Source organism: Rousettus aegyptiacus, unplaced genomic scaffold (genome assembly GCF_014176215.1).
Source record: "Rousettus aegyptiacus isolate mRouAeg1 unplaced genomic scaffold, mRouAeg1.p scaffold_m13_p_1, whole genome shotgun sequence".
In the NCBI taxonomy this organism is placed as follows: domain Eukaryota; kingdom Metazoa; phylum Chordata; class Mammalia; order Chiroptera; family Pteropodidae; genus Rousettus; species Rousettus aegyptiacus.
Genome location: NW_023416284.1, coordinates 22,664,207 through 22,684,998, shown reverse-complemented (window position 1 = coordinate 22,684,998; position 20,792 = coordinate 22,664,207). Strand labels below are relative to the sequence as shown.

The following is a 20,792-nucleotide window of genomic DNA, read 5'->3' as shown; positions in this document are numbered from 1 at the left end:
TAATGTTTGTTAAAAAGAAGAGAAATATATCATCAGCTCCATAGATGCTAAAAAGACATCTGAGAAAATTCAACATCCATTCTTGATTAAAAGCACTTAATTCAACAGCAGACGACAGATGCTCCTATACATACATGCATATATGAAGTATGATGCATATATATATATATATATATATATATATATATATCTCATACTTCAGGCAGAAAAACAGGAAGTATTCCCTCTAAAGTAAAGAATAAAAAGAGGATGCTCACTAATCACTAAGGTTTATTACTGCCCTGATTAGTCAATATAACCTGATAAGAAAAAATGAGATATATAAAAATTCAAAGGAAGAGGTAAACCTATCACTATCTGTAGATTAAATCATTATAATCTAGAAATTTCAAGAAAATCACTTGAAAAACTACTATAAAAATAATGGAATTTAATAGAGCAAAGAGAAAAAAGTTAGTATGTAAAAATCAAAAGCCTTCATGTACATGAACAACGACCAGTTAGAATCTACGAACCCATTAAACAGCAAAAATAGGGGAGAAAACATCCAGGAATAACAATAAGAAATGTGCAAATTATATCAGAAAAACTAGAACACTCATGAAGTAGACAGAAGTAATCTTAAACAAATGGAATGGTGTAGTATTTTATTGGACAGAAAGAGATAACATCTTAAAGATGGTAATGTGTCCTAACTAAACTTACAAATATAATGAGATCTTAAAAATAACAGCCCATCTTCCCATACCCACTAGATCTAGACAAGGTGTTTCTAAAGCTTACGTGTTAAAAAAAAAAAAAAAAAAAAAAAGGCCTAGAAAACTCTGAAGAGAAAAATGAGACTCATCCTATTAGATATTAAAAGTCATAGAAGAAATTACTGACCAATGCATATAAGTGTTTGTGTGTGTGTGTAGATAGATAAATACACACACACCAACAAAGAGACAAATTCCTATGTGGCAAAAAAACAAAAACAAAAACGATACTGAAGGCCAAAAGAAATATAACAACTTGATATACAGTACCTGTAATTCGCATGAGACAAAGAGCTAAGCTCTTTAATTTAGAAAGCTCTCTAGTAAATGAGAAAACCAAACATCCCACAGCAAAAAAGGGGCAAGGGACATAAACAGTTAACAAAAGAGAAGGGTAGCCCTTACATATATGAAAATATGGTCAGTGGAAAATAAAAATACATAGTGAAACCATTTCTTGCAAATTTGATCCACAAAAATCTAGTTTGACACCTGTACTGGCAAAGGCATAAGGAAATAGGAAGTCTTATTCACTGATGCAAAATGTTTACAACCTCTGCTGAGGGCAATCTGGCAATAACAATCAAAATTACAAATATATTTATCCTTGACCCATCAATCTCACTCCTGGAATCTATCTTCAAGAAATATGAAATGTTCTGAAATGGCAAATAATTAAAAACAGCCCTAGTATATATCTAAAGGAGACTTTTGAAATACATCCCCTCAATGACATATCTCCACAATGGCAGATGCAGCTGAAAATAACAAGGAACCATGTACTGATCTGGAACGATCCAGGGATCCTTGGAAGAATGGCTGATTCCAGGTACAGGGTAAGAAACAGAAGATGAGCCTGGAATGTCTTGCATGTCAGAAAGCAAAAAAGCTATCAAAGACTAATGAATTATCAATAGAACATTGTGATTTTCCACATTAAGAATTCCATCTAATAAAAAAAGAATAGCAGAATTAGAAAAAATAAGAGTTGATAATCCTTAGTGAAATAAATAGTCCAGGTAATAATGATCAATGAATGGAATATGAGTAATTGAAAGGTTGATTGAGAAATTTACAATGAAGAGGTCAGGCCTGCTGATCTTTGAACCTACTGATCAATCTTAGTTTAGCATCAATAAAAATGGAACCACTAGATACTGTGTCTAATATAAAAGATGAAGCACTTATTAAGTATTTTGAATCAGAACTCAACCAAGTGTCTAGGGCAAACTTTCATTTTCAGGTAATATAGGGAAAAGAGAAACAAAGTAATGATACCATAAGAGTGACACCACAAGAGAAGGCAAATCCAGGTTTCTGGATATTCCACAGGACAAGTGACAGAGTTTCTGTAAAAAGTCAATGGCATAAAAAAAAAAAAAAAGAAAAAAGAAACGAAACAAGAGGAAAGGAAATCGGACCACTACATTAAAAAAAGGCTTAAGAGCCAAGTTTGATGTGTGGATCTTGTTTGGATCCTGATTAGAGCCAACTAACTAAAAATATACATATTTGAAACAATTAGGGAAATCTGATTATAGACAGGGTATCAGAGGCTACAAAAATAAATCATTATTTTAAATTTTCTTATATATGATAATGGCATTGTGACTGTGTTAGAAAGCATCCATATTTTTAGAGGTTCATACTGAAGCAGCAGGGACAAAATAACATGCTCTCTGGGGTGTGATTTAAAAATATTACAATAACATGCTGAAATTTGAAATTTCCTTTATGAGGGCAAAACACTGTATTAATTTTTGTTACATTTGTTTTAGCTCTAATTGGTCTGGACTCCCTTTGCCTATCATTTTTTGTCTTTTAAAACATTAAAATGAGGGTTTTTCAAAAAAAATAAATAAAAATAAAAATATTATAATAGAGGAAGAAATGTAGATAGTTTAAGCAAAGATAGAAAAATCCTGACAATGTTGTTAAGGGCTACATAGGTGGCAGTTTATCATACTATTCTGCTTTTATATGAGCACAAAAATATAAGAAAACACTTAAAAATGAGAATGTAATTAACACATTAAGCATCAGTAGCAGGCATAATGCCAGAGGTCGCCAGGACCAATAGATTTCTCTTCCTATAAAACATGTATTTCATAATGAAATACTGACTTAAGAGTTAAAAGAACAAAAGTGAGTTACAACAAAAGGCTGTTCAAGTGATCATGTCAAAGCTTTTATATTTGCTTTCATGTCTAGCAGCAAACCAGGACAAGTTCTGTGTAAATGCTTTTTAAATGAAATGTAATATATATATATATATAAAGGTTTTTCCAGTTTGTCTTAATATATGTTCATATTACTTTAAGACACCAGCACATATAATTACACATAAAATGAACACACACACACACACACTACAACCACAAGCCATATGGAAATCAACTACCCAATACAGCATACAGTTACAGTTTCCTTACCATCAATATTAAGCATCATTTTCCACATGGCAGGCCGAACAGATTGATGGAATCCAAACCATACTTCCCTGCCTCCTCCAAGAGGGTGGTCATATCCTTCCGGAGCTGAGAAAAAGGAACGGCCCACAGGCGTATATCTACAAAAATTAAAATGGCATATTCAATCTTTCCTTCTCACGTAAGTATTTAAATCTGCAGAACAGGTAAGTCTAGACCACATAATTTATCATAATGATGCTTATCATTATGAATATATGAAATTAAAAAATTTCCAAATTTCTGAAAGCAAAAAACAGCCATTTTAAATGAAAAAAAGTCAGCATCTTTCACAGAAATTCTCTATTGTTAAAACTAATGTTAGTTTGAATAAGAAGAAATTTTTATTTAAAATATTTTTTTAAAAAAAGATTTTAAAAAGTTAAAAGTTCCAACCTTAGAGAATGTAAGAGTTCAATAATTATTGATCAAAAAGCTATTTCTATAAATGTGCTTGTAAGACAATATTTTTCTTTAAAAAGACACAGCCTATATGATCCTATATAAGCACAGAAAAACACACATGTAAAGTACTAGTGTGATTAAAATAGGAGCAATTTCAACACAATTCGATACTATGTATAAAGAATGAAATTACCTTTAAATTAAAGTGATTTAACTACAGGAATACATCTGAAAATATATCAGTTACTCAAGATTAATAGCTCCTAAGAGAAAGGCATTTTTCTCAAAAAAAAAAAAAAAGTCCATTAGAATAGCTAAGCTAATGAGGTCATTTACCTTCAAAAGTCAGATAATTTTCTGTAACTTACTTCTGTTAATGAACTTTTATTCATACTATTCTACAACTGAAATAATCAAAGTATACAACATCTGAAGGTTAACCAAAGGAGGCCTGCACAACCCTTGGGAAGAAAGCCGTCACACCTAAAATCTAAAAAGGAAAAAAAGCCAGAAGCACCCACTTCATGGAGGGCAGATGTCGTAGCACCACATCGACAGCATGGACAGGATTAGTGCTGATTGGCTTGTCTAATTCCAGTGGCTCAGGCAAGGTACGTCCTGTCAGGACTTCATGTAGTAGGTGCCAACTCACCCGAGAGACAAATTTGATTGACACCTTAAAAGGTCGATCTTTTCCACCTTCCCCAGGTAAAGTAACATCTAAATCTACCTGTTGATAGGAAAAGAGTCATCAGGTAAAAGCTGAAAAAGATAAATACAATTATTTTAAAGTTTAACTTAATACAAAAAACAAATCATCTCAATGTAAAATCAATGAACTAAAATTTAACCATTAATTATGTCAGCATTATTTGTCACTGCAAAATACTGGAAATTACCTAAATGCCCAAACATTTAGGTTGCTATAAAAAAAGGCTGTCCTAGGAAGATCTCTTGGAATGGCTATAAAGTAATTTCCAAACTATACTTTGAAGTGAGAAAACTAAAGTGCAGATTACAGATAGTATGCCATCTTTTGTGTGAGAAAGAAGGGGAAAATGGGAAAATATCCATATATCTGCTTATTTATACAATAACACAAGAAGAACCAGATAAAAAGAAATTGGTTACTTTCAAAAACAACAACAATGACAAAAGAAATTGGTTACTTTCAAAGGATGGGAAGGAACGAATTGAAATAAAGAAGGGATTAACAATCCTGAGTGTGTTTTTCAGTACAGTTTTGACTTTCGGAAGCATGTTAAAATTCTATATGCTAAATATTTTTTTAAATCAATAAGGCTGGGGGAAAAAAACTAAAATTGAATATAAATAAAATCAAATGAAACCAAATGCACTTCAAATGAATAACATAACTACACTGAAAGAAAGGGGAAAAACATTACTACAGTAACTTTGAACATGGTATACTAACTATACCAGGGGTGTGGAGGAGGGGGTCACTGGGAAAAAATGCATACAAAATAAAATCTTAAATTCTTATTAGTAGGTTTGTTTTCTGTAGTGGTATGGTATAGTTAGTAATTCAGAAACTATTTCATATGTTGTAGGAATGAACAGATGAGAGAGGAGCTAGGGGTTTAAAGAAGAAGAAAGATACAAACATGCAATGTTGGGAGTAAAGGAAAAATCCAGTGGGGATAGACTAGATCTGGAAGAATCAGTCTGAACTCATGATTTCCAATATAAATATTGTATATTGTATACAATAAGTGGTACTTCAGGACATATATGTTAGGTTTACAATATGACATATAATAACTTTTTATTTATTGTCTGTTTTATTTACTTACTTACATATTTCTATTTCCTAACTATGTCCACTCAAGAGCTTAGAAGCACATATACCCCAGTATCAATGAGCACACCCAGCACTCAGATTTGGGTTTTTAAATTGCATTACCCAACTAAAACCAGTGCTCCTTTGAGAAATGGCCAGTTGCAGGACTGCTGAAGGGTAAAAATAAGAAGAGCCTAGAACATCTTGTGCCACAAACTAAGGAATTATTCAAAGAAAAAAAAGAGGTCCATATCATGTCAAAAGGGACCAACTTAAAAGGGACAATGTGGGCAGTCAAATAAATAAGGATAAATAAAAAGAGAAGAAAATGCTTCCCCTTACTGTAGAACCAACTAATAAATGTAGAAGACAGAGTTAGAAAATCACTATTACTACACAGTACCAAATCCTTCCAAGCAAGAATCAATTATTAAAAAGTCTAATGAGAAACAAAACATTTAAAAATATCACTTGTATCAAATTAAAAACTCCTATCAAAGGACAAAAATCAACAAAGTGAAAAGGCAACCCATGAAATGTGAGAAAATATCTGCGAATTGTATATCTGATTAAAAAAATATAAAGAATTCCTAAAACTCAACAACATAAACCAAACCTAATTAAAAAATAGGCAAAGGACTATTGAATACATACTTCTATAAAGAAGATATACAAGTGGCCCATAATCATATGAAAAGATGCTCAACATTAGTATTAGGGAAATGTAAATCAAAACACAATGAGCTGGGATTTCTGAAAACATGGCGGAGTGAGTGAAGTCCTCAGATCTCTCCCCTTGAAACAACAATAAGCTGAACATCTAAAACTCAACAAAATACACTCAAACTGCACACCAGCACATCTGAGCATGGGATCTGCACATAAGAACACATCCATAGGTCACAACCCCAGGTACTAGGCGGTGGACTGGGAGAAATAAAGAAGCTGCCTCTTGCAGTAGCCAGGAGCTCCCAGGAGGAGGAGGGGGAGAGGAGAAGGTGCAGTGACTTCCCTGAAAAGCCCTACCTGGAAGTGCTGTGAGTTCCACACAGCCAGCGGCAGGGCCCAGTCATCAGGGTAGAAAGCAGAGAAGTGGGACAGGACCGCAGAGAAACAACACTTGATTTTACCAGCCCCAGTTGCAAAAAGGAGGCTGAGCCACAGCCCCCAACTCCCAACCCAGAGGGCCCTTCTCCCCATACCCTCTGAATATCGCAGAGCCCCAGGGGAATCTGAGCAAACACTGCTGAGACTGTCATTGACAGGGACTGAAACTGAGGATAGCGAGTGTGATTAAATAAGGCAATTTTAAGGCTTTATATAAAGCAGAGAACCAAGAGGTTTAGACACCACCTACTGGAAACCAAAAGAAAAGAGCCTTCTTTGCAGCAGGCTTAATATAATAAATCTCCTTTTTGGAAAAACAGCAGAATACACTTCCATTAATGCCCAGGCAGAGAAATAGTCTGTTAAACACCATGAACAACCAAGGTGACAAGGCATCTCAGAAAGAAAGATAAAAATCTACAGAAAATAAGCCTACAGACACAGAAATATGCAATTTAAATGATAGAGCATTCGGAATGGTACTTCTGAAAAAACTCAGGGAGTTCTAAAACAAGTCATAACGACAATTTCAGGAATTGAAAAAACAACTAGATGAGCAAAGCAAGGAGACTGAAACCTTTAAAAAGAACCAAACAGAACTTCTGGAGATGAAGAACACATTTCAAGAGTTAAAAAATGAAATAGCAGGCTTGGGAATTAGAGTCGACCAAATGGAGGAAACAGAAGACAGAAATCTAGAAATAAATCAGAAGGAAGAAGAGGGAAGACCTTTCCAGACATTCAAAAATTGAAAGAAGTCTCCACTACGAGGCCTATACTACAGGAATTACTGAAAGAGGTCAGCTCGCCTAAAACAAAATGACAAAAAACCCATACATAATTAGGAGCAGAGTGACTATCAGGCAAATAGAAGCAGAAGAGTGTAATCCATAATAAGAACAGAGCTTATAAGCTTAAATAATAAGAGAATTGCTATCGCAAGATAGTAATGAAAGTTCAGCATACATAGGGACAAATTGAGACAACAATGACTGAAAAGGGGAGGATTCAAAGATCTAAATTGGCAAAGGGGAAAGGAGATAAGGCACATCCATAAGAAAATGGATGACTGTATATATGTGACTATCCTTTTCATATTCGTGATGGTAACCACACATCAAAGATTCACAACTCAAGTATATAACAAAACTTTTATGAAGAATCTGAGGGAAAATCCACAAAAGCCAACCCAAATAAAGAAAACAGAAACAAAAGGACAGAGAAGCAATGGAAACACTGAGCTACCAGAAAGTAAAAGATAAAATGGCTGTAAGAAGCCCTCATATTTCAATAACCACCCTAAATGTAAATGGACTAATAAACTCACCAATAAAAAGGCGCAGTTACAGATTGAATCAAAAAATAAAACCCAACCATATGCTGCCTCTAGGAGAGACATCTCAGTTCTAAAGACAAATACAGACTCAAAGTGAAAGGGTGGAAAATGGTATTTCAAGCAAATGGCATTCAAAGAAAAGCGGGAGTAACAGTACTAATATCAGATGAAATAGACTTCAAAATAAAAAAGGTAAAGAAAGATATTGAGGGACACTTCATAATGATAAAGGGAATCATGCACCAAGAAGACATAACACTTATTAATATCTATGCTCCCAATTAGGGAGCTCCACAATATGTAAAGCAATTACTAACAGAACTAAAGGGAGAAAGAGACCAAAACACTATCATAGTAGGGACCTAAATACCTCATTGTCGGATATGGACAGATCATCCAAACAGAAAATCAATAAGGAAATAACATCTTTAAATGACACATTAGACCAACTGGACATAATTGGCATTAACAGAGCCTTCCATCCCAAAACAGCTGCTTATACATTCTTCTCTAGTGCACATGGAACATTCTCAAGAATCGACCACATACTGGAACACAGAGATAGCCTCAACAAATATAAGAAGGTTGAAATCATACCAACCATATTCTCTGATCACAATGCTTTGAAACTAGAGATCAACTGCAAAAAGAAATCAGGAAGAACCACAAATACATGGAGATTAAACAACATGCTACTGAAGAATAACTGGGTCAGGGAAGAAATAAAAAGAGAGATCAAGAGATTCATAGAAATGAATGATAATGATAGTACAACATATCAAAACTTTTGGGACACAGCAAGAGCGGTCATAAGAGAAAAGTTCATATCATTACAAGCCTATCTCCAAAAACAAGAATGAGTCCAAACAAACAACCTAATGCTTCATCTTAAAAAACTAGAAAAGGAAGAACAAATGAGGTCTAAAGTTAGCAGAAGGAAAGAAATAGCCAAAATTAGAGCAGAAATAAATCAAATTGAAAACAACAACAACAAAAACAAAATACAAAAAATAAATACAACGAAGAGCTGGTTCTTTGAGAAGATTAATAAAATTGACAACTCCCTGGCTAGACTCACTAAAGAAAAAGAGAAAGGATATAAACAAACAAAATCAGGGATTAAAGAGGGGAAATTATGACTGACATCACAGAAATACAGAGGATCATACAAGAATACTATGAAAAAGAATATCACATCAATATTAATAACCTAGAAGAAATGACCAGTACTTAGAAATGTATAATCTTTCTATACTGAATCAAGAAGATCTGGAAAATCTAAATAGATTGATTAGCAGTATGAAAATTGAAACAATCATCAAAAATCTATCAAAAAGTAAGAGTATAAGACCAGAGAGCTTCACCAGTGAATTCTACCAAACATTTAAAGAAGATTTAATACCTATTCTCCTCAAACTTCCAAAAATTTGAAGAGGCAATACTTCCCAACTCATTTTATGAGACCAATATTACTCTGATACCAAAACCTGGTAAGGATAACACAAAGAAAGAAAACTACAGACCAATATCTTTCATGAACACAGATGCCAAAATCTTAAATAAGATACTAGCAAACCGAACACAGCAACATATTAAAAAGATCACACACCATGATCAAGTGGGCTTCGTCCCAGGGGCACAGGGATGACTTAACATACGCAAATCGATTAATGTGATACACCACATAAATAAATTAAAAAATAAGAATCATATGATCACATCAATAGATGCAGAAAAAGCCTTCAACAAGATACAGCATCAATTTATGATCAAAACACTTAACAAAATCAGTATAGAAGGAAAGTACCTTAACATAATAAAGGTCATCTATGACAAACCCTCAGCCAACATTATACTTAATGGTGAAAAACTAAAAACCTTCCCTCTAAGATCAGGAACAGGGCAAGGCCGTACACTATTGCTGCTGTTATTCAATATAACATTGGAGGTTCTAGTGAGTGCAATCAGACAAGAGAAATATATAAAAGGCATCCAAATAGAAAACGAAGAAGTCAAACTGTCACTATTTAGAGATGACATGATTCTCTATATAGAAAACCCTAAGGACTCCACAAGAACACTACTAGAAATAAGTAAATACGGTAAAGTCTCTGGATACAAAAATCAACATTCAAAAATCCATAGCATTCTTATACTCTATTAATAATGAAGTGTCAGAAAAAGACGTGGAAAAAATAATTCCTTTTGCAATTACAACAAAAAGAATAAAATACGTAGGAATGAATTTACTGAAACATGTGAAGTACCTATATCATGAAAAGCACAAGGCCCTATTAAAAGAAATAGAAGATACAAAGAAATTGAAAGATATCCTGTGTTCTTGGATTGGAAGAATCAACACGGTTAAAATGACCATATTACCGAAAGCATTATACAGATTTAATGCAGTCCCCATCAAAATCTCATTGGCATTTTTTAAAGAATAGAACGAAAAATCATCAGATTTGTATGGAAGCACAAAAGATCCCGAATTGCCAATGTCATCATGTGAAAAAAAAAGGAAACTGGAGGTATCACTCGACCCGACTTCAAATTATACTACGAAGTGACAGTAATCAAAATGGCATGGTGTTGGCAGCAAAACAGACATATGGACCAGTGGAATAGAATTGCAAGTCCAGAAGTAAACCCATATTTATATGGGCAAATAATTTTCAACAATAAGTCAGCCTTAAGAAGAGATGAAATACTATCATTTGCGGCAACAATGGATGGACCTTGAGATAATCATGCTAAGTGAAATAAGCCAGACAGCAGAAGTTGAAAATCACATGATATAACTTATATGTGGAATATACACCCAAAAGCAACACATGAACAGGACAAATAGAGACTCATGGACATGGAGAATAAATTCGTTGTTACCAGAGGGTAGGGGGTGGAGGAGGAGAGGGAAGGTAGACAGGGTAAAGGGGGTCAAATATAGGGGGGGGGCTGAGGGTGCAGTGGGTAAAGGGGATCAAATGGGAGCTGAAGGAAACTTGACTTTGGGTGATAAATACACAATAGAATATAGAGAGGTCAAATTATAATGTACACCTGAAAATTATATAATTGTATTAACCAATGTTACCCCAATAAACTTAATAATGAAAAAAAAAAGTTAAAAAAAAACACACAATGAGCTATCACCTCATACCCATTAGGAGGACTACTATTAAAAAAAGAGAGAGAAAACAACAAGTGTTAGCAGGGATGTGGAGAATTCGAAGCTCTTGTACACTGTTGGTGGGAATGCAAAATAGTGCAGCCACTGTAGAAATGGTACGGAGGTTTCTCGAAACATTAAAAATAAAATTACCATTTATATGACTGAACAACTCTAATTTGGGCATATACACAATAGAACTGAAAGCAAGGATTAGAACAGTTGTATACTCATGTTTATAGGAGCATTATATGCAATAGTCAAAAGGTGTGCATCAAGAGACAAATGAATAAACAAGAAAATGTATTGTGTGTTTGTGTGTGTGTGTGCGCGCACGCGCGTGCACACATCATCTATAATATTATTCAGCCTTAAAAAGGAAGAAAAAATCCTACACATATGACAACATGGATGAACCTTGAGGATATTATGCTAAGTGAAGTAAGCTAGTCACAAAAAGGCAAATATTATATAATTATATGAAATACTGAGAGTAGCCAAATTCACAGAGACAGAAAGTAGAATGGTGGTTAACAGGGGCTCGGTGGAGGAGAGAATGACGAGTTAATGTTTAATGGGTAGAGAATTTTAGTTTTATAAACTGAAAAGTTATGAAGATGGATTGTAGTGATGGTTGTGAATATACTTATAACCACTGAACTGTATCTTAAAATGGCCCAGATGGTAAATTTTATGTGTATTTTACCACAATTAACAAAAAATATTCCCACAAAAACAAAGAGAAAAAGAACAACTTGATAGCAGAAACTTGACAGATATTAACTTAACCAAGTGATCCGTTAACATCGCCATTAATGGAACAAATACATATTATGTGCCTCCTGATATGATGCATTGATAAGTAAAGAACATTTATGTAATATTCCTGCCACCAATGCCTAATCAGAATCTAATCAAGAGGAAGCACCAGACAAAACCAGTCTGAGGGACATTCTAAAAAATAACTTGCCTGCAATCTTCAACCATGTTAATGACATGAAAGAAAAAAAGGCTGAGAAACTGTCCTAGAATTAAGAAGATTAGAAAAGACATAATATCTAAATATAAATATGAACTTGGACTAGATTCTGCACTAACGGGGAATAAATGCTAAAGGACATCAATGGAACAAAGCACGAAATTGAAATACAGCTTATTGATTAGACAAAAGTATCATGACAATGTAAATTTAGTGAAGTTGATAATCGTACTATGGTTTTTAATCTTTGTTCTCAGGAAAATACACATTAAAGGGCATGATGTATATGCAACCTACTCTTGAATGTCAGGAAAAAATAAGTATATATGTGTAGAGATATAGCTGTATTTATAAAGAACAAAAGAGAGAAAAAGAATGATAAAACACATGTGGCAAATGTTAAGAACATTGGTGAGTCTGGGTAAAGGGTACACATGAGTTCTCTACATTACTCTTACAACTTTTCTGTAAGTTTGAAATTACTTCAAAATAAAAAGTTAAAAAAGAACTGACACACTTACATATATTTAGACTGTAATAAAATGACAACAACTGCATTTAAAAAGAGACACTGCAAATGGACAGCTTTCCAATAAAGGAACACATATCTTACCCCAGTAGTTGCCACAGGAAGTGGATTGGCTGTGTAAAGACTTCTTTTTCCATCATAAACTGGTCTACAGTCCCCAAATATAGTTACTTTAAAATGTTGAACCATTGAGTCAACCACCTCCCTAAAAAAGGTAAAAAATACATTCAAATAATCCTTGGAATAACGAAATTTTAAAAAATTAACTGACGTAATTACTTACACTATTTAAAGCTGTCAAAATTCTAAATGATGATCATACACAATAAATGTTTGCTTTCAGGACAATGGCTTAGGACACCAGAAAGGGATGATATGAATTTCACAAAAGACAGAGAAGAATAAATTCAGTGAATTAAATATTCTGGGCCACAGCTGACCAGGAAAATATTATCCTTAGAAACTGATCCAAAATTCCTTTAAGCATCTCTAAGCACTATCTGACATATTCACTCTTTATCAAAGATTTTGATGATCTTTCTTATGTGTTCAAACAGCACCCAGTACATGTATCTATTAGAACACTTACTCCCTTGTATTATAATTATTATATACTTCATTTCTACTAGATTGTGTGATTCTTGAGAGCAATAATTGTACTTGGGCCTGGTACCCACCCCATCCTTCTAATACACCCCCATCCTTAGAACAGTATCTAGTATCTAGCGATTAAGGATATTTTGAAATCTCCAATTTTTAACCCAGCAAACATTTTTATCCTATATACTTACATGGAAAAATATTTGAGACATATATTTTAAAAAGTACAGACTATAGAGAGAATAATGTCAAATATCCACAAATCGATATATTTTTTTTAATACGCAGCATTTGTAAAAGAGTAGAAAAATATCTAGAAGGATAGGTAACAAATAGATACAGTGGTTATCTTTTGAGAAAGTAGTAGAGAATTTTGTTGTTGTTGTTTATACAATCTATATTATGATGAGAGTATACTCATATTGTACTGGTGTAAAAAAGTTTCTATTTTCCCCCTTTTCAATTTTATTTTGTTGAAACTATTTCAATCAAGATCAAGTATTTTCTAGAGTAAATTTTACAACAAAGATTTGATTCACTTATCAGTTTTGAGGTACAAAACAAATTTCAAAGATTTTTCTGCCATTTCAAATTTTCTTTTGTGGTTATTATCATCAATTTGTTTTGAAGGTGAAATTATACACGCCAAATTTGTCAGGATGTTTTAATTATTTTACCACTTTTTACTTAACAGCAAACTGGTGTAGTTTTAAGCGAGCCAAATCCTGGGGAACTACTCCAAAGATCAAAATGGTGGAGGGGGTTAAAAGAGTAGGGTCACAACACTTTAGGAATAAAAAATGTTCTGCTTTGATGCCTAGCACACAGTGGATTCTTAAGGTGGATAATCTACCTCAGTGAACTGCTAGAATCTCCAGTGGAATACACTTAAAGCCGAATATAACATAGCTGCCCCATGCCAAATCTGGTTATCCTCTAGTTTACTATTCCTTTTTAATTGGTGTCTCCGTCTTCCCATTTATTCAGATTCAAAACCTGGCCCATTTCTTCATCCAATTTGTTGTTGACTCCGCGGCTCTGCAGTATTTCTTACATCAGTTCTTTTCTTCTATTCCCAATTACCATCATCCCAAATTAAAACCTCACATCCTGGTACCTGAATTTTTGCTTTTAAGGCCTTTAATGTTTTCTTCTCCAGCCCAACTTATATACCACTAATAAGTCCCCAGGTAGAAAACATTAAGTTAATCATACTCTGCAGTTCATTGCACATTATCATCATTCAATTGTATAAGACCCCTACTTTACCCAAAGATTTCTTTTCTTCCATATTCATTTCTTATCTCCTTTTCAATAAATTATTTCTTCTAACATGTTTGATGAACATCCTTCTGTTTGTATGTATTCGACCTTTACCCTCTGCACTAAGTTTTTTAAAAGTCAATTCACATTGCTGTAGGACATTTAGTTCACTGTTTCTGATTGATGCAAAGCCTTTCACATGTTATCTATCCACTCCCCCAGCAATATAGAACAGAAACCACGAATATCTGCCAGCCACCAAAAATAATGTTGCGAAGCAATATCTTCTTCTGTGTCCCCTTATGAACCTGTATGAGAATTAATCTCTGGTTATACAACCAGGAACAGGACTGTTAGGTCCAAGTGAATTTTATCAACCAAATGATGAAGAATTGCCAAACTGCTCTCCAGACTGGCTGCCATAATCTACACTCCTGGAGATTCCTATTTCCCTGCAACCTAAACAAGATGTGGCATTACCCAGCTTTGCTTTCTAATTTTTGCTAGCCTAGTGGGTAAAACTAAAAGCTTGTTTTAACTTAGATTTTTCTTATTATCATGAATTTAAGCATCCCTCATGTGCCTGTTTCTTCTTTTGTGAATTCCCCATTTGCTTCCTTTGCTCATTTTTCTGTTAGGGTCTCAGTCTTCTTATTTAATTGAAAGAGTTTATTTCATATTCTAGATATTAACTCATTAACAGGTTTAGTTATTGAAAGTATCTTCCCCAAAATGTTATCTGCTTGTTAACAACTATGTATTTGCTTAACTAAAATCCTTAATGTTATAGCATCAAATTAATCATTTTTTCACCTTATAGTTTCATTCTTTCGAGCTTTTAAGAAATACTTTCTTAAACTAAGTCACAAAAATGTATTATGTTTTATTAACTATAGTTTTATCTATATTATTTTGGTCATTAATCCATCTGAGGTTCTTCTTTATAAAGGACCCAATTTATAAGGACTTAATTTTATTTTTCTTCATACAGTGAGCCAGTTTTCCCATATCACCTACTAAACAGTCTATATACTTAACCAATCAATTTATAATGCCATTTTTATCTTATTAAGTTCTCACGTACAAATTGATCTGGCTTTGAGTTCTGTTATAGTCCCAGTGATCTTGTCTGTTCTTGGACCAGTATCACAGGTTTTCCTGAGTACCAGTGTTTTATAATGTTGTAATGTGAAGTGGGGCAAGTTCCTTTTCTTTTTCTAAGTTAACTTGGATATTTATGGAAATTTTTATTCAAACATTCATGGAAACTTTTATTCAGAATAAACTTCAAAAGTTCTCTGCCCTTCCCTCCAAAAAAAGATCAATAACATAAGGAAAACAAACATCTAGTGCCCTGCATATAGTAAATAATATCTGTTGGTTAAAGAAACTGTCAAATGATACGTACTTAGGAGACGTGACTAGTATGCTAAAAACAAATTAGTGTGTTAAATCCTACTAACAAACTACAACAATGAACTCAATGAAGATGAAACATAAGGGCAATTGTAATATCTATACGCTTATGTTTGAAAAGTTCAACTGCAATAAGAACAATTAGAGGATCTGAACTTACCTACTGCTCTTGTGGTAAGGGGCTTTAGGTGACTATAAGTCCAGAATGAGCTAACAGTGTCATGTAGCTTCCTCAAAATTAAAGAACTCACGTTGCATATATTTAAGTACCCAGTAAAAGGTAGGTAACCATCCCATCATATATTACAGAGGTCATTTCACAATCTGGAGTACTCTGTTCAATTTGGAAAAATTTAATGCCCTAAAAAATGAAACATAATCAGTAGAAGGTAATCCTGCTAAAACTCATGCAATATGAGTAGAAATAAATCAAACTAAGGACTTTTACTCTGGAATAGGAAAGACTCAAAGGAAATTATATATAAGTCTTTGGCTATTTTGATGGATTGTCATGTGAAAAACTGAGTAGAAAACATATGGGAGAACAGAACTAGGACAAATAGCTGAAAAAATATAAGGAGCTAGATTTCCAACATTTTTTAACCACCAGAGTTATTCACAAGTAAATTATACTATCTTTTAAAGTGCCTGAGTTCATCCCTGCTAAAACTGTTCAAAGAGAAGTTAGGTCAGGGAAGGTACCAATTAAAAGACTGAAATAAACAATCTTTGCAAGCCCTCTGAGAGTTTGCTCAAATAGTAAAATTTAACTAAGAGAATACCAAACAATGAAACACTGCAGATTTTATCATGGCATCAAATATAGAAACTCCTTTAAGAAATAATTACACTAAATACCATTTGGAACTTAAGACTTCAGAGCCTTAAGGGAATGGTTAGAATATACTAGGTAATTTTAGCATTAAACTACTTGAGTTCATAACTACTAAAACCTTTGCTTCAAAGAGAATCAGCTTTTATGAGGACCATAATTTATTATGTCTCTTCACTTTAACCTCTCACTAATATGATGTGATTAACTGATATAGAGCTTTAACAAAACTTTAGTAAGAAGTTAACAAATAGACAAATCCAGGCACTTTGAGTTTTCATTTCGTATCTAAGAAGATAATGGCAAAGGGTAGTTTATTAAGAATGTTCATCAGGCCAGCGTGGAACTAGAGCAAAAACTCTCCAACAGTGATTTATCTAGTTAGCTATAGCAGCAAAGGTACTCATTGCATTATGAAGAAAGTTTGAATTAGGAAAAGCCAATTTGAGAAAACTTTAAAATATGTGGTAACATAAGTAATAGAGAACAAATAAGTAGATATTAAGTTTTTAGTCTCACTCGGCCACTGAGTCGTTACTTGCCTCTCTGACTTTAGTTCCTTTATCAATAAAAATGAGATAATAAGTCTCATGGCTGTTACAGGGACCAAATGAAATATTAATGAAAGTACTTTGGGAGAAAAAAGCAAATATGCATAATACTATTTTTATATAAAAATTCAGCATATTCTCTCAAAAATATACATTAAGAATTATACTGAAGTACTGAAGTCTTTCAAACAACTAGACACATCACAATGCATTAGCATCGAATTGGAGTAAATTAATACAAAGAAAGAATTCTGATAATTAACAGAAACTGTGAATTGAATTTTCTCTATATTATAGTTGTGGAGCACTAGTCTTTTATTATAACAATGGGTTGTAGGGGATACTTTGATATTTTGTTCAAATGCAGAAATGTTAACACAATATATAGGCGTATATTGTTAAGCCAGCCTCATAGCTTACAATAAAAAGTAAAACTACAATAAGCAAAATACATAAAATATTATAACTTCTAAAGTAATACATAGGAAAGCAATTTGGGAAAGAAAATTTGAGTGAGGATAACCTTCTAACCTATCTTTAGTGGCTTCCTTTTACTAATAACTTTAATTTGAGGAGGAAAGAATTCTTGCACAGTAAAATATGATGCATTTTTGTAAAACCTCAGGGTTGAATTTAAAAATTCTTAAGAATATCTGGTGATCGCTACAAAAACAAAACCTACCTGAGTATGTTATGTCTTATAAAGGGCTATATAGCCTACCTTCCCACTCTTACCTCAACCACCACTTCCTACATTCTGGTACCAAGTCTTTTGACTCCATCATGCTCTGGTGCACAGACTGTAAAGTAAAATTTAATATTGGTTTCAGTTAAGTTCCACTTTACCACCTGACTCAGCAGAAAAAAATGGTAGGAGAAGGAAACTTTAATGGAAAAAGAAATTATTTTTCTGTTAATCGTCACTATAAACTCATGGAGACGCATCTTCACCTAATTTTTAGATACCTCTTAACTCTCTGCTCCCAAAAAGCAGAATGAGAAATATTATTCTAGTCTACAGGAGAAAACATGAAACAATATTTTCTCCCACAAGTGACTATTCACATTAGTTCAGTATTTATAGCTGTAATAAATTAATCTGTCACTATACAGACAGAAGGAGGGAAAATAGCTAAGATATAACAAGATGCTCAAGTCACCCAGAGGTTTTTAAAACACAACTAAAACAGCTGGCCATCTGTCCTTTTTTCTTTTAACCTCTAAGTTATCTTCATAATTCTGTAGTAAGTACCACAGAAGGTAGCCAATTAATATTTTTGCATTAAGATAAAAGCTTAACTGGGTGCATGCCGAGAGCATGTGGGAGGAGACGCCCAGCCTTCAGAGATCCAGTTCTTCAGGGGATATGGCAACATTCATAGATCGGGGATGGAAGTGAGGTGGGGGTGGGAATAAAAGAGAGAAGGAGATAAAATTAAAAAATACAGAGTAGAGAAGGGGTTACACTTTAGATCAAAATTTTAATATTTTAAAATATAAAATCTGTAGTACACCAGAGCATTTTACTATAAACTATCTCCACAGTCATTTCACATGGGTGTGAATTCTTTCATAATCTTATATAACCACATTAGCTCATTTCTAGTACTCACAAATAATTGGTGGATTACTTTAGATTGAAAAATAAATTTTTAATTCAACCTGACTTACACAACGACTTTCACATAGAATACTTCTCCTTTGGGCCATCACTGACTTCTTAATAGACATGGTCTCTTTTTAGCCTTTAAACTCCTGGCTTCTTTTAGTATTTGGAACTGTGATCCATCCTTGAACATCAAGATCCTTGCCTTACCTTCTTTAAAACACCATCTATTTTTTCCTGGTTCTCTCACTTTCCCAATCTGTAAGTGTCTTCACTGGCAAACCTGAAACAATAGTATCCCAGAGATCTAGTCTCAGTCCTCCTATCTTGACTCTACTCATTTTCCCTTGCTTTTAACTACCACCTACACGTTAAAGGGTCTCAAATCTCAATCTCCATCTTTACTTATTTCCTGAGCTTTAGGCACCTATATCCAATAATCTATGGAACTTCTTTCTGATGTTTCTTATATGTTCCAACAGAAAATAAAAAACTTGATTTTTTTCATCATCTCTATTTCAGTTAAAGCCATCACCTTACACAAGCTAGAAACTATGAAGACATTTCTATCTCTTCCTTTTCTCTATACGCCTAAATTATTCATTCTTTTAAATCATCTAAGCCCTCTTTTCACCCTTTCTGTTAGTTAAATCTTAGAACATACTACATCTAATCTAGAAAAGTAGGTACCAGAGGGTCTGTACTATGAGGGAAACAGAAATATTTATATTTAATTTTCATATAACAATCAGAAATTAAGATTTACTAATATTCATGAATACAAATTGACACTGATGCCCCTTACTTAGTCCCTCAGATGGTCAGGTGTAACATATGGTATACCATGAATCCTGATAGAATGGGAGTTCTGCAACATTCAAGAGTTAACAGTAAACTCTCACTCATTCATTCATTTGTAACATGTTGCAAATTATTTCAGTTCAAGTGTGTAGCACATTCAGTCTGGTTTTTGGTACACTAATCTAAAATTTGAAATTATTAAATATATCCTTAGTTTACTTCAAAATATTGTTTCCTGACTTTAATTTTCTATTATCTTGAAATATGTTAAATTAGTAGTAAATGTCTATAAATTTAAAAAAATTTAATATGTATATATTTATTTAGCTATTTATTGTTGAGTGTATGGTCAAACATGTTTTAACTAATGGGGATGCGTGATCAAAAGTTTGAAAACCTAACCTAGACTACTGCAAAAGCCTTCCAAATGTTCTCCGCACTGCCATTAGTTTTGCTGTTATATACAGATATTCTTCATTGCTGGAAAGCCTCCAATGGTTCTCTATTGTTTCCAAATTCACAAACTTTAGCATGGATTTAAGATCCTCCATAATGTGCCCTCTGGCTAACTTTTCAGACTCTAGCTACTTAGACTGGCTACTTCTGTTACATAAACATGTCATACTTTTGTTCATGTTCTTTCTATATGTATTATTCTTTCCCCTGGCACACTGGGAAACAATTCAGTTTCCATACCATGTCATGTACTCCTTCTTCCTCCCTAATCCAAAGCAGGAATCATTACTCTTATCACAGTACATAATGTACAACTTACAGAACTTGTCACTCCATAGAAACTAAGAAATCCTTCAAAGAGATCGTCTTTTTTATCTTGTTATCTCCAGAACATAGCACAGTGCCTGACACAAAACGAGCACAATAAATTAGTTAATAAAAACATAGGAAATATCTAAAAATATATTTTTAAATCTAGTACCAATAAGATCCTATCTTGGTATAACCATATGTTAAATTGAGATAATTGTTTCAAATTGATTTAACTTAGTGCAAGGAAAAAAAAAACAAGAGCAGAAATCAAGGGATATTCATAAATAGAATACTATATAACTGTTATTATAATTTAAAGCTATATAAATGGACAGATTTTAGGAATGAACTCTACCCACACTGACAGTTAGGCAAATATTTATTCATAAAATTATCTTTGAAT

General features: G+C 33.4%; 1 protein-coding gene across 7 annotated transcripts in view; it reads right to left on the bottom strand.

The window, feature by feature from the left end:
• The window catches only part of AGO3 (argonaute RISC catalytic component 3), a 98,154-nt gene that overhangs the window by 58,195 nt on the left and 19,167 nt on the right, over positions 1 to 20,792 (bottom strand). Inside the window, exons 2-7 of one of the 7 annotated variants that reach the window (XM_016147240.2) lie at positions 20,397 to 20,481; positions 19,031 to 19,103; positions 17,950 to 18,014; positions 12,637 to 12,757; positions 4,153 to 4,361; positions 3,191 to 3,327 (exon numbers count right to left, since the gene is read on the bottom strand). In XM_016147240.2, the coding sequence (XP_016002726.2) occupies positions 3,191 to 3,327; positions 4,153 to 4,361; positions 12,637 to 12,757; positions 17,950 to 17,999 (517 nt within the window). In that variant the 5' untranslated portion in view covers positions 18,000 to 18,014; positions 19,031 to 19,103; positions 20,397 to 20,481. Of the gene's footprint in view, positions 1 to 3,190; positions 3,328 to 4,152; positions 4,362 to 12,636; positions 12,759 to 15,991; positions 18,015 to 19,030; positions 19,104 to 20,396; positions 20,482 to 20,792 lie in introns of those variants that run through there. The other 6 variants (XM_016147244.2, XM_016147241.2, XM_016147239.2 and 3 more) reach the window with 6 other exon arrangements.